The sequence below is a fragment of the Suillus paluster genome (genome assembly GCF_016628075.1).
Source record: "Suillus paluster strain FC165 chromosome Unknown EDB91scaffold_100, whole genome shotgun sequence".
Taxonomy (NCBI): Eukaryota; Fungi; Basidiomycota; class Agaricomycetes; order Boletales; family Suillaceae; genus Suillus; species Suillus paluster.
The window spans coordinates 45776-59382 of record NW_024537660.1 but is presented as its reverse complement, the minus strand read 5'-3'; the positions used below and the strand labels follow the sequence as shown (position 1 = coordinate 59382).

Below are 13607 nucleotides of genomic sequence, written 5' to 3'. Positions count from 1 at the left end.
TTAGGGTTTCCTTACTTCCTAATCCCCCATGATTGAATTTGAGTTTTGAATTATCTCTCAACTGATCACCCACGATGCGAAACCTAGTCCCGTCTGCCATCAAAGTTTCAGCTTTAGAGACAGATTTACAATGAGGAACACTCCTGACTCTGCCTCCAGTAATAGTTACTGAGGGAATCTATCGTCGCCGCTGCCTTTGACATCGACAGAGGATTGATCTTTGCCGCATCGGAGGACGCAAAGTTTGGCGTGCACATATGGAGGACTCCTATCGATCCCTGCGAATGGGAAGAGCCGATTTTATGTGGCTCCTTTCGCTCCATCAATCCGAAAGTTCTGTCCCTCCGAGTTATAGGCGAATCTGCACAGGTCATCTTGGTGCACTAGCAAGTGGCGATACCGTAGCCTGGCAATTGGATGAATCGGGGGAGTTCATTAGTGAGGCGCACATATATAATTGCGATGAACTATATTGATCGATGCAGAGTGGTCCAGATGTTGTAGGAAGTGTTGATTCAGGGTATATTGGCCGTTGAATGGAGTCCTGATGACACACTCCTTGTCATGATTACCGGTGGGCTTTCAAACGGCTACCTGAACTCGACGTTACTGATGTTATGGTTCAGGTGAAGACAATCTCATTCTTATGACCTCGACATTCGATGTCCTGTCCGAGGCACCTTTGCGTACTGAAGATTTTGGTGAAGGTACGTTGTATTTTGTAGTTTGTATCTGCTCAATATTTCTGATCATATACGCATCTGCAGATGCTCCGATAAATGTTGGTTGGGGTGCAAAGGAAACGCAATTCCATGGCTCCATGGGAAGAGCACATCTCAAACCCTCAGCACAGTCTTCGAATCAAACACAAGAAGATCCCTGCGATGATGGTCTCCCTCGGGTCAGTTGGCGTGGTGATGGTGCTTATTTTGTAGTGTCTTCCATAGCCAGGCAAACACTTCAGTCTGGCAATGCAACAGGTCGAGTTTTACGTGTTTATTCAAACGAAGCTCGACTCCAGTCCACCGCAGAAATAGTTGCAGGTCTGGAACCGAGTCTATCCTGGAGATCGAGTGGTAATTTGATTGCATCCACGCAAAAAGAAATCCGCTCGGGACCGTCAGACACGCAGCGGACCGGAAAACACGGCGTTGTTTTCTTTGAGCGTAATGGTTTAACGCATGGAGGATTTAACTTGCGAGGAGACGATCGAGATTACCGTATCAAACATCTCGCATGGTCATCGGACTCAAATGTGCTCGCCGTTCACATTGAACGGGCGCAGGGTGATGTAGTGCAATTATGGACCACCGGAAACTATCACTGGTGAAGTTATCTTCCACTTCATGAATCTTTTTCTTACCATGGGATTCACAGGTACCTCAAGCAAGAGATCTCTGCGCCATCATCGAGCCACTTTACATCTATAACTTGGCATCCTGAAATGAGCATGCGACTTCTTTTGACAACACCGCGTACGCGCTTCTCATAAAGTTTCGTTTAGAGGCATACTGAAAAGGTCGGCAGTGCAAATAATACAACAAGATTATGCATGGGAGACATGCGCTGGAGCCAATGATACTGGCTGTGTCGGCGTCATTGATGGACGTGAGTTTTCATTTACGTTTGTGACGCCTTTCATGGAAATTGTTGACAGAAAAAATTTCACTTACACCATTCCGCACACAAAATGTACCTCCACCTATGTCATCGCACCAGCTACTAGTGAATACTCCCACTGATCCGTCATCCAGTCGCCTGTTCCTATCCCAGGTACCATCTCACATATCGCTTTCGCGATCGTACGACCTTCTTGCCGCGGTATGGCAAGAAGGCCACGTAATGATGTGGGCATTGCAAACGCGGATCACGGCAGGTCGGGGGGCCGCTATGAACCCAATTCTTATCTGGTCTGCCAGTTTACCGCGGGAGCTCTGTCGATGTCGTCAAGTTCTTGTCTCCTCCAAGGACGATGATGGTGAACACAGGACTATCTCAGCTGCGATACTCGGTTCTGACGTCTGTGGGAACGACCTAATTTCTATTCATGACTTTGAGCACGTCACTCTGCCATTGAAGCCAATTTCGGCGACAAGAATAAGGAGAGTATCGCTACAACAGAAGAACGGTCGTCTTGTCCCTCATAAAGTTCCTGAGCATCTTGCTTGGCAGGCTCCTGATGGTTGCATCTTCCAAGGTGTGCAAGACGTTGACCTGAGATGTGAATAGAATTGATAACTGATTACGACCTTCCAGTTCATAGCCAGGAAGAATCATATTCGGAGATTTGCTCCTTTACGGAGTACTGCCCCTCCTCCCAACGCGTCGACGCTAAACTTTTCGTGGGTCTGTCTGCCGGGGGGAAAGTCTATGCTACAATCCCGAGTGCAGAATCAGCCTCACTAGCCAGCGGTGTAAACTCATTCACTGTTGCCTCTGGATTTGTGATTTTCACTACTACGTCACATGACGTGCAATTTGCGCCTCTAGAGAGTGTGGTTGCAGCCTCGACTTCAGGTGGTATCTTCTCGACTGGCGATGAAAATAAAACGGCTGAGCTCGCTTCGCAAGCTTGGGAAAAGCGACGGGTTGAAAGAGGCTCGAGGATCGTCACAGCTGTACCAAGTACGATGGGCTTGGTATTGCAAATGCCACGAGGGAATCTCGAGACGATCAACCCGCGACCTATGGTAATGGAGGTTGTTAAAAGCGATCTGGACGCGTGCGTATATAGTGACCCTTGCACATCGATCACTTATTTGATAACCCCAGTGGACTGTGGCGAAAGGCTTTCATGGCTTGCCGTAAACATCGCATTGACCTCAGCGCCATTGTCGAGCATAACCAGCAGGCCTTCATGGCTGGTATTCCAGCGTTTGTGGAGCAGATTGAAGATGTCGACTACATAAATTTGTTTTTGACGAGTGTAGGGTAATGTACCCCTCAAACTGCTCCAAAATGTGTCTGACTAGTTTTTTTAGGCGAAGCCAGCTCCCGGCGGGGGTCATTGCTAAAGTTTGCGACTCTTTGCGCCACGAACTGGAAGACAGGAATTTGACGAAATACGTCAACTCCATACTCACTGCATATGTTGTTAAGTCACCACCAGACCATGAAGCCGGCCTTGCGTTGTTGCTCCGTCTGCGAGGTATGAATAGTTGATCGTATTACAGAGACATCGTGTTAACCGAGTTTCATCCAGGCGTTAGCCCAAGCTTGGTCGAAGACGCCGTCATATACATCATTTTCCTTGTTGATGCAGATCGACTATTTGATACAGCTCTAGGAATGTATGACTTTTCTCTTGTTCTCATGGTCGCACAACACGCGCAAAAGGTGCACCTCGTTTTGATAACTTTTGGGCAAAAAAGTCATTCATCTCTTCCCAGGATCCGAGAGAGTATCTTCCTTTCCTTCGCGAGCTCAGGGCATTGCCCCAGTATTACCAGCGCTTCAAAATAGATGATCACCTCAAGAGGCGCGCAAAAGCTCTCCGTAACTTGAGTCTCGCTGGTATGGTGTATTGAAGGCTCTTTGACTTGAACCCACTTACACATTGGTCCAGGTCCCGAGTACTTCCAGGAAGCCTTGGATTACTTAGATACATATCAACTGCACGACGAGGCTTTAGCAATTTGGCAAGGCACAGACAAGTATATGGTAGCTGAGCTTTGCAGTTTTTGGATGTTGCATTGATCAAATCTCAGGATGTTTTGGGTGTCTACGGCACATGGCTCTTTGATCGGCACGAATACCATCAAGCAGCTACAGGTGCGTGAATGCAGACAAATGACAGATTCTGTCGCTGATTTCCTAATATGGCAGTTTTTGTGGAAGCATCAGATGCCCGGCGCGCAATGGTATCTTATGAAAGGGCCTTGGAATGGCAGGAGCTCTTTGGGCTTTGCTTGAAAGAGCAGCTAAGAGATGAGGAAATCACGGAAATTGCATACCGCATCGCTGGTGCGCTGACTGGTGCTTCTGGTGATCATGTTCCGAGCTGACTGAAAGAGTAGACGAGCTCTTCTTGAAGAAGCGGTTCAATGAATCTGCACGGGTACTCCTCGATTATGCCAAGGACGTCCGGCAAGCAGTGAATTCACTCGTTCAGGGCAACGAATTTTCGGAAGCACGGAGAATAGTAAGTGCCGTGTCGAACAATCGCAAAAACCATGTTAGCTGATATATTTAAGATCACCTTGCATGCCATACCTGAACTCGTAGATCAACTACTTCTTCCGTGTGCTTTGGATTGTCGCTCGCAGATCGGCGATGATATTAATGAAATGCGGGAACAACTCCGTAAACAAGTAGCGAGATTGACAGAGCTTCGGATCAAGAAGGTGGAAGAACCAGGTGCGTATAAACTTACCCCGCGATCTGCCCTCTTCTTTGAAACGACAATGAGAACAGATGCCTTCTATAACCTGGATGATCCGACCCTTCATAACGTTGACGTCATGACCGACATGTCTATGGCGCATACCGCTTTTACGCGGTATACAGTCGCGCCATCAGCTACTTCGAAAACCTCAAAGTGAGTTTTCACCTCGTCCCACCTCTCCACTAACATTGAATGATCACTCCTAGGCGAAGTTCTAAGACGAAGCGCAAAATGGAGCGTAAACTTGGATCTGGGAGAAAAGGAACTGTCGATGAGGAAGAGTATATACTCAAATCAGTCACGAAGCTGGTAGAAAGATGCGCCACCACACAAGGTTCAGGAGCTCGCATGTTATATTTGCCGCGGCTGATCATGATGATTGTATTACAGGAGAAATCAGAAAACTACTACCGCATCTCCTCCAGCTGTCCCAAGCTCACCGCGAAGAAGGTGTGGCTCTGCAAGTGGAGTTTGATCAGCTGCAGTCTGAGTTGCGGGAGGCCATCGAGGACATCTGGAAGAAGCCCGACGAGCCAACACCAGTGGACTCTTGGGCCACTAGAATGCAGGAGAAGGCGAAGGAACAGCTTATTGAACCACTGCAGCGGGTCCCCAAGCCAGATATGAGTATATCCGAATGGAGCTTGAAGCTTCTTCAGCAGAAGCTTGCCCGATGAAAGACGTCATGATGGCCTTGTGTTAGCAGTGTTAGTGTATCACGCCATCAAAATAAAGTTAAACAAAACTGTTTTGAGCCCGTAATTCTACTTAAAAGTACAAGATATAACTACATGATGACCGTATTGCCATTGAAAGCATGGCTGTCAGCCGAACGTCGGGGGTATAGATGGAGGTAATGTATCATTAGGTCGATAGATGACAAGCGGTAAGCGGTAGGTGTGGGAATGGCAATAGATGAAAGCTGTGGAAGACGGTCAACGACTTGAGCTAAACAAAAATAATCAACGGCATATACCGTAAATTGGTTATACGACGCTGAGCCAAGAACACATGTGAGAGCGATGGAAGCCTTGATTTATCGTGCTGGTGAGTGGTTATCATCTTCGATGTCGCATATATCTAGTGTGGGAGATTAGCGAGGCACGATGGATGACTGTCAGGCCGGCTCACCAATCGGTGATCGGAATGTTCGAACCTGTGACAGCGATGTAAGAAAGCTTCGACCGAATAACAATCAAAGATTTACGTACGTAAGGGTGCAGACCAATGGCAATACTATCAGAGTGTGGCCTCACCAGGCCTCTGGAGTGCCGATCGAACATATAGGGGGTCTCGAGGTACTGTCCGTTTGCAGGCTGTACCTCCGTATCCGGTGTTTGTTCCCATGTCTGTCTTCTTATTCGCACATGCCCATCGCAGGAATGACGATGGGTGATATCTTCGTACTCGGGCGCGCCTTCGCTTTGAGATGGTTCTGATGAGTGTACAGAAGGTGCACGGACAATGGTCGTGGGGACGTTCTTGGACGAAGAGATGTGCTGGGTATTTGGGACACAATTGGATGTCGGCATCTGTGTTTTGTCGGCTATGGACGTCGGTATGAGGGCAGTCGTGTAACCCAGTTCTTGGGTGAGTGACCGGGGGAAGAATATCTGGCTGACATGAGAGGGAAAGACATATTGTCAAAGAGAAGCTCACTAAAAGTGTGATGAAGGAAGAGACAAAGCAGCCAATTCCACCCAACATAATCAAAAAATCTGGCACCGCTTATTGAGTGCCAATCAATCCATGGATACCACCTTCACACACCTGACCAAAAACTTCGAAGACAGTGAGATTCGGCGTAACTAGACAGACAAAACTTCCACTCACGGATCTTGGTTGATCGGATGACTTCCTTGTACACCATCCACTGCCAAGATAAACAGCGGAATAGTAAATAAGAACCTGAACAAGACGCGTCCGAACTGACACGGTGAACGTTACGATGGCTCACTAGAGACAGTTTGAGCACTCACATTTAATTGATAAAACATAACGAGACGTAGGACAATGCTTGGCTCTCCTCCGTCCACTTTTACTCGACGAAGGAATTCAGGAAACCTTGCAAGAACATACAGGAACAAAATGGTAGTCGTCATCGATGCAGAAGATCCGACCAGGAATATCCAGGCCTGACACTATGAGGTCGTTCCATCAGGAAGATTTCAGGCTGGTTGTGAGAGATCTCTACCGTATCAAGCTGCCGACGGGCAATAAGAGTGGTCAAGGGCATCCCTAGCCCCGCTACAACGGTGCCTGTGGAGAAAAAGCGACTCGTCATGAAAAAAGAAGTCAAATGCGAATGCAGATAAGTAGACAAATACCAAGTAGCCAAACTCGGAACTCCCAACTATCAAACCATAGACGCGTCCTAGGGCCTTGATGGAGGAGGAAGAGCCAGAATGTCAATTCTAAGGAGCTATGAAATTTACAAATCTCGGGTGATAACTTCAACCACAACCCACCTTCCCAGTGTGTGACGCTGGGTCCATAATCACATGAGCAGCACGATAGCCTGAGCAAGAAAAGGGCTTACATCTCACAAGCCCACGCTACGCTAAATACAAACAGAAGAGGCAGTACCCACTTTTTGTGACTGGGTGCATATAACTCGATAGGTTTTGGAAAGACTGAGGAATGAGCTCGGGCAAAGTGACATAGGTTGAAGACTTACGGCTCCCTTCTGGGGTGATGACATAGCCTAGACGATAAACATTAGGAATAATTATGGTGTAAGCTGAATGCAAACGACCTTCTTTGAATTTTATGAATGTGAGTGCTACGCTGAAGACCACGAGGAGAGTCAAGGTTGCTATATAGGTGTACTGTGACCAGTGTGCGAACGACGTCAGAAATGTCCGAGCACTTGTTATACACGTGGTACGCACCGACATAAACCGTTTGAATGCACCAGGCTGTCTGCCAGACTCGCTCCATTTGAGACATTGGAATCGATCGTAATTCCAAAGATGAAATACGAGGAAGCAGGAAAACTGCGCATGGTCGCATGAGAAGAGTGCTCTATTTGGAGAAGTATACCATACGCTCACCAAGCACGCCAGTATGGCCCATGAAAGATATGCGGTCGGCGATCCACTACCCATGACTGGACGAAACAGACCAAGAAGGTGCGTACTCGATGATAAGTAGACTACGATTCCAAGGAGTTGAATTTGAAAGTCGAACCTAAAAGGCTGGGAAGGAGCCTGCGACTCGGGTATGTATATATGGAATGAACTGATTTCATTATCTAGAAACTCCCCCGCAGGGCCCAGCCGACTTCAGGCACCGTTGCTTCAGCACCCAGGGCCCCGGAGGTCCTTATGTATTTCTGTCTCTTATTTATATGAGCCTCTGGATTTTGGAGGGCTTTGGAGAGTTTTTAGAACCCTGTCAATGTCAAGTTACTCGGATCCACAGAGCTGTGCTACTAGGCATGAACGATAAGGTGTGTCAGCATGACCAGTCCATGACGCTGGAACGAATAATAACCCATTTAACGCTCATTTTGGGGTTGCGTTCCTGCTCGACACAATTGCTAGCTGGAACTTATGTGAATGCCGATCATCATATCAGAACTTATCGGCGCAGAATACCCTTTTGGCTCCTTTGTTCTCGGGTTGGAGCAAGCTGGCCAAGGAATGTTTGATCAGAGGAGCAGCGGCTGAGGCCGGTGGAGGTAAAATTAAAAAGGCACCGTTGCTTCGTCTGGATACGCGTCTTAATGTTGTGTGATCCATTCTGAAAACTTTCTAGTGCTGCTGCGCATTTATGTCCGCCAGTCACGACTATACTACCATCCCTTACGGTTCGTAGGAGATACCATACACACGGGCCCGGGGGGGATCAAGGTATTTCCTAGCTCCTTAGTCAGACTACGTCGTCATCGCAGCATCGTAACACTGCCAGCATGAGGTAACAAATGATCACCAGGGTAAGTTTAAATGATTCTCTGCAAAAGTTCTAGCTGACCGAGGCTGCAGGTGCTAGTATCGCGTGCCCATCGTAAGGTCTCAGATGATCAATCCATCCACAGTAGCCTACATTACTGGTGTAGGACCGTATCAGGCTCAGGATTTGTTCGACTGTATTGATATCGTGGATCACGCCTCACTGTCGCCGGTTTATGAGGGTTTTACATGGTACTGCCTGAGCATACATGCTTGATAAAAAATACACTGATTTCTTTCCTTTTCCTTCCCCGACACCTATGCAATATTAACCTGGTAGGTAGCGGTCTTCTCAAGTTCCTCGTTAAAGAGGTTGATGTCCCACTTGGGTTTAAAGCGCACGGGAATGTTGAAGCTAAAGTGAATTAAGGTGAGTGAGTGAGTAAGATAACAGACGCGGAAAGAGGCAACGTACCGCTCGAAGTTACCCACCCCGATCGCAGTAACCTTTTCGTAGTCCTCCTCGCTGAGTGTAACCTGCTTGAAGTTCGAGATAATTCGGCCTATAAGAGTCAGTCAGATCGCTGTGCTCGTGACATCCATGAATTGCACCGACTCTCTTGCACAGACTTGGGGATAACAGAGTAGCCCCTGTAAGTACCCCAGGCGACGAGAACCTGGGCAGGAGTTGCGCCGAGCTTCTCGGCGACTTTCTTCACATCAGCATTTTCGGTAAGCATGGGCTTGCCGACAACTATAATTCAAAGCATGTGCACGTCAGTATCTTCGTTCCCGAAGATGAGCAGAACACGCACAGTTGTTGCCTAGCGGGCTGTAAGCGGTGATGTGGACACCCACCTTCTTGCAGTATGCAACGAGGTCATCTTGCGGAAGTAGAGGGTGAGCTTCGATCTGGTTAACAGCCTAGAGATATTTAGTTGCATACACGAGTACGGCTAAAGTAAACTGAGGTGCTATGCTTACAGGAACGACGCCAGTACCGTCAATCAAGCCTTGAATGTGCTTGCTCGTGAAGTTAGAAACACCAATAGCTTTGACCTATTGAGAAGTAGATACACAAGGGTGCCACCAGTTGATGCGTATGAGCTCACCTTGCCGGTTGCCTTCAGACTGATCATCGTTTTCCAGGTGTCAACAAGGGAGGTATTAAGATCCAAGTGTGCCTCTCCTTCCTTGGTCGGATGTGGGGGGTTAAGACCGTTTCCAGGCTCGAAAGCAACGGGCCAGTGTACAACTACCACCAATGCATGAGTTCAGAAGCACGAAGGAACACTCGGTGATCACACACGGTAGAGATCGAGGTAGGTGAGTCCAAGCTGCTTCAGTGTCTCATCAAGTTCTGCCTCAGCTGGTCCTTGCTGGTGCGAGCAATTCCAGAGTTTCGAGGTAATGAAAAGCTGTTCGCGAGTAACGACGGATGGGATGACTTTTTTGAGTGCGCGTCCTGACCTCATCCTGGTTCCGGTAGATCATAGCAAGGTCAAGGTGACGGTAACCATTTCGGACGGCGATCTCGACCTATGTAGCGATCGGGTGAATAAGGAAAGACTGGATATTACAATGCTTCATGACTCACAGCACTTTCGACTTCATTTGGTTTAGAGAGCCAGGTGCCGAGACCGATCTCGGGGATGGATGCGCCTGTGTTCAGCTGGAGAATATTTCCGAAGGACATAGTTTCGCAAGAAGAGATGGAGAGATGAGGTCGATAAGATAGCCAACTCGCTCGTGTTCTTATATGGGGGCCTATGTGTTTCCGAATGACGGCCCGGGCCTCCCCCGAGGACTCATTGTGTGGCGCAACTGGGGATAAGGTTGGGAAAGATGAGGGGCTAATCATAGAATGAGTAGTCCTCTGACCTCTCAAAAACTCGGCTCCTACCCCGTGATAGAGCCCAATCTATACACCAACGAAGGCACATTTCAACCCATAGTGCCATTAACGCACCTAGAAATTGAAACAACATTAATACATTAATGTTGTGTGAGAGTGAGCAGCAGTTGCGATCCGAGCAAACGGGTCAGACGGATCAGGTCGAGGAGTCGAGGAGTCGAGGTAGACCGTGAGGTGCCACGGGCCGCCTGTCCCGGACACAAATACTTTCTCGCGAGTTTAAGTTGGATCGGCTTGCATACTAGATGACTTCCCGTAGGCAAAAATAATGCAACATAAATGGCGTTCAAGGTGTTTTCCTAAAAACTCGGTAAGCTCGGTAAAGACGGTGAAGGTTCGGCTAAAGTCTCTTGCCAACAGTTTGAGTTTCGCTGAGATTTACTATCACTCCTGGGAATCTGCAATGTAATATGCAAAATGTTCAAAACACCTCAGTGTGCTGCTTGAATCACCTCAAAAAAAATCAGGTGCATGTAGGCTACTTAGACATGATGTACTGTCCAAGTAGAATAAAAATCTCCTGAGTGTTGCAGCTGCGAGAGACAGAATACTAGTACTGTATAATTTCGACCTTAGGTTCGTGGGAGTTTCTGCACTGCATTACCTAATGGCTTTGTGACAGGTTCGTCTCGAGGACAACTGTGACAAACTTACAATAAGGGCCCGTTCGGCAACCGCTCGTTTGCGTCCGTTTCGTTTGTTTTCGTCCGTTTGCGTCCGTTTTCGTTTGAAACGGAAAAACGTGTTCGGCAATGTATTCGTTTCATTAGAAATCTGTCACACTGCATAATGCGGTGTCGCACTAGTACTTGTTTGCTCACTCTCGTCAATCAAATGTCCCACTGTCCCTACTCTGTTAACTACTACCAGTCTACCACCATGCCACCCTCTCTCTCGCTCTTGTCGGATACCAAGGAGAATATCAATTCACTGCAGGAACCTCAAGAGCAGGCTGTCAGCACTAGGAAGATTCCACGGAATGCAAAGTGGATTTCGGGAGATGATGCAACACTCCTCGACTCTCTCAAGACTTTTGCTGATGGAAACTCGGCTGATAATGGCACCTTCAAGTCTGCAGCATTTACAGCTGCAGCAAAGGCCCTCAAAGACAGCCACAAAACCAGTGGGGGTGCTCCGAAAACTGCAAAAAGTTGCTCGCATTGTTGGGCCACTGTAAGTAGTATTTTTCCTCCATTTTCATGCTGATTTATTGTTTGAAGTTGAAGGCCAACTGTCTCATTGTCCAAAAACTGTGAGAGCTGTCCGGATTTGGGATGAGACAAGGAAGATTGTCATTGCCAGTGACAAAGTGTGGGATGATTACCTCAAGGTAAGCTTTCATATTTTGTTCATTTCTTGACTAAATTGCTGTTTAGGCCCATCCCGAAGCCAAGGTTTGGCATTTGACACCATTCCCCCTCTATGATGACATCATTGTGCTCGTGGATGGGTGTCATGCCACGGGTGAAGGGGCACTGCATTTTAATAGTCTTGGGTATGAGACAAGCCCTCCATGGCCAAGCACACTTCTCCTCGATGATGAAGATGATGTCTTTGTAGGTGAGGATGCACTTGGAGGGAATCACGAGTCTGAATCAGCTGATGAGAAAGTGGTATGTACATCAATTTGCTTGCTTCATTGTCTGACTCATATTCACACCAGTTGACACCTATTTCTCACACTCCATGTGTTCCGAAACGCGGACGTGCTCCTTCAGTATCACCAGCTTCAACCGGAGTCCATAAAAAATGTTCCAATACAAAGCTGACTGGTCCAGCAGCAATTCTCGGAGTAGCTGATGCTCTCGAGTCTGTTGCTACGTCGTTCACTGCTCCTACTAGTTTTCTTGATGATGTTCCCAGTACTCTGAAATGGCGTATCAATGCCATCCAGGCTGTTTGTGCTGATGCATCCTTATCTTCTGACAAACATGCCAAGGTTGTTGCTCTATTTACCAAGGATGTAGCTATTGCAGATGCCTACACTGCCATTTCAGATGTCCCTCTCCGTTCTATGTACATTCATCTTGAACTTGGAAAAATGTAGATAGATTTTCCTAGTTCTCATTCACAGTATACTCAATATACTGTGCCCACATTGCTTCTGCTGTATCATCTCATTTTCATCCTGCCCTTGCCCTTTCTGCTGGTGTGATTGGATGACTGAAATCCTCAACTCTCTGCTGTACAGCCTGAACAGCCTGATCAGTGCCCACCTCTGCCTCCTCATTTCCTTCCTCTTCATCATCTGGATCATGAACACGGATGAAATTGTGCAAGACGCAGAGGGCAGGAACCAGCTTTGTCTGTACCACAAGACTGTATTCTGGGGCAGCAACCATTAGCTGGAATCAACGCTTCACCGCACCAAAAATGCGTTCAATAACATTTTGGGCTTGGGCATGTCGTAGGTTGAACAGTTCTTGGCGATTTTTTGGTCTAGTTATTTTTCAGCATTTTTTGAATGGTTGATCAACAGAAAAAAAATCATACCTTTGACTTGAACGACCCCATTCCTTGAGGTGATAGCGTACACCACAATATGGAACCAGGAGTGAGTCACATAATGGAAACCCTGCATCAGTGAGGTAACAGAGATTTGGGGGGATGGGAAAGTTGGTTCGCCGAGCATCATCATATATGCGGCTGTCAGCTGCACTTCCCTCCCATCCTGCAAGAACATATGAAAAGCGCATGCCAAATGTGCATGCAGCAAGGACATTCTGTGAGAGGCGGCCCTTCTGATTGCAGTAGCAAGCAGTCAGGGCATCATTGGGAACAAAGGTATCAATGTGTGTCCCATCAATTGCACCCCGACAGTGTTGAAAAAATGGGTAGAGCTTGGGATTACTGTAAATCTCAGGGGGGACTACATCATTGAGTGGCAGGCTGACATAGTGCTGATAAAAGTGTGGTGATATTACCATGTCTAGAAGATGAAGAAAAATCCTGATAGTACAGTCACAGTGATAAATTAATCCTACTGCATTTTAAATAGTAATGTTGGGCACTCACTTTGAAATAGTATCTGCACTGTGCTGGAACCGTTCTTGCATGTCCCGATTTGTACTCCCAGTACGGCAGATTCGAAGGAAAATTGCCAGCTGTTCTTCGGATGAGATATATCTTGAATGTGCAAGGTCTGCATATTCACTGAGTTCATGGAGCAATCGGCAAAATACTGGCTTGGAAAGGCCCATCATATTATGGAAGCGACAGGGATGTCCTGATAAGAGCTCCTGGACCCATGAATGGCCTGTCAAGATAGAGTTGTGCTGGGGAATCTTGTCAAGATAGGGCAAGGTGGCTACAGCCACTGCAGCAGCTGAAAATGCAGCAGCTAGCACTGCAGCTCTCTTTCTGCGGGTGTGGGTTGCCTTAAGAGAGGCTTTGAGGGCCTTTCTCTTCCGCGATG

At 47.4% G+C, this 13607-nt stretch overlaps 4 protein-coding genes across 4 annotated transcripts; 2 read left to right on the top strand and 2 right to left on the bottom strand.

The window, feature by feature from the left end:
* The first annotated feature begins 26 nt into the window (after positions 1–26).
* Positions 27–5113, top strand: EDB91DRAFT_1165431 (pol II transcription elongation factor). The gene is given in 22 exon segments (XM_041319960.1): positions 27–104; positions 166–378; positions 486–500; positions 520–574; positions 627–707; positions 768–1326; positions 1378–1475; positions 1528–1608; positions 1658–2197; positions 2257–2722; positions 2773–2931; positions 2982–3148; positions 3203–3336; positions 3390–3513; positions 3566–3660; positions 3708–3771; positions 3826–3963; positions 4017–4141; positions 4194–4356; positions 4414–4537; positions 4591–4718; positions 4775–5113. 22 exon segments carry the CDS (start codon positions 75–77, stop codon positions 5059–5061), a joined length of 3846 nt encoding a protein of 1281 aa, XP_041171546.1. The 5' UTR covers positions 27–74; the 3' UTR covers positions 5062–5113.
* A 5-nt stretch (positions 5114–5118) lies between these two features.
* Positions 5119–7687, bottom strand: EDB91DRAFT_1165414 (uncharacterized protein). The gene is made up of 15 exons (XM_041319959.1): positions 7438–7687; positions 7276–7380; positions 7140–7212; positions 7062–7088; positions 6924–7017; positions 6853–6869; positions 6712–6798; positions 6579–6643; positions 6364–6525; positions 6218–6312; positions 6155–6165; positions 6044–6102; positions 5596–5997; positions 5516–5540; positions 5119–5464 (listed from the first exon to the last, which is right to left on the bottom strand). Exons 1-15 carry the CDS (start codon positions 7489–7491, stop codon positions 5421–5423), a joined length of 1320 nt encoding a protein of 439 aa, XP_041171545.1. The 5' UTR covers positions 7492–7687; the 3' UTR covers positions 5119–5420.
* A 682-nt stretch (positions 7688–8369) lies between these two features.
* Positions 8370–9973, bottom strand: EDB91DRAFT_1263371 (NADP-dependent oxidoreductase domain-containing protein; the record flags this gene model as incomplete). Its single annotated transcript, XM_041324448.1, has 9 exons — positions 8370–8692; positions 8753–8840; positions 8894–9031; positions 9093–9201; positions 9262–9336; positions 9390–9532; positions 9587–9695; positions 9748–9816; positions 9875–9973. The coding sequence occupies 9 exons, from the start codon at positions 9971–9973 to the stop codon at positions 8596–8598; spliced, it is 927 nt and encodes a 308-aa protein (XP_041171544.1). The 3' UTR covers positions 8370–8595.
* Positions 9974–11071: 1098 nt separating this feature from the next.
* Positions 11072–12239, top strand: EDB91DRAFT_1086614 (uncharacterized protein; the record flags this gene model as incomplete). The annotated part of the gene is made up of 5 exons (XM_041316072.1): positions 11072–11365; positions 11413–11444; positions 11477–11522; positions 11569–11805; positions 11856–12239. 5 exons carry the CDS (start codon positions 11072–11074, stop codon positions 12237–12239), a joined length of 993 nt encoding a protein of 330 aa, XP_041171543.1.
* Positions 12240–13607: the final 1368 nt, after the last annotated feature.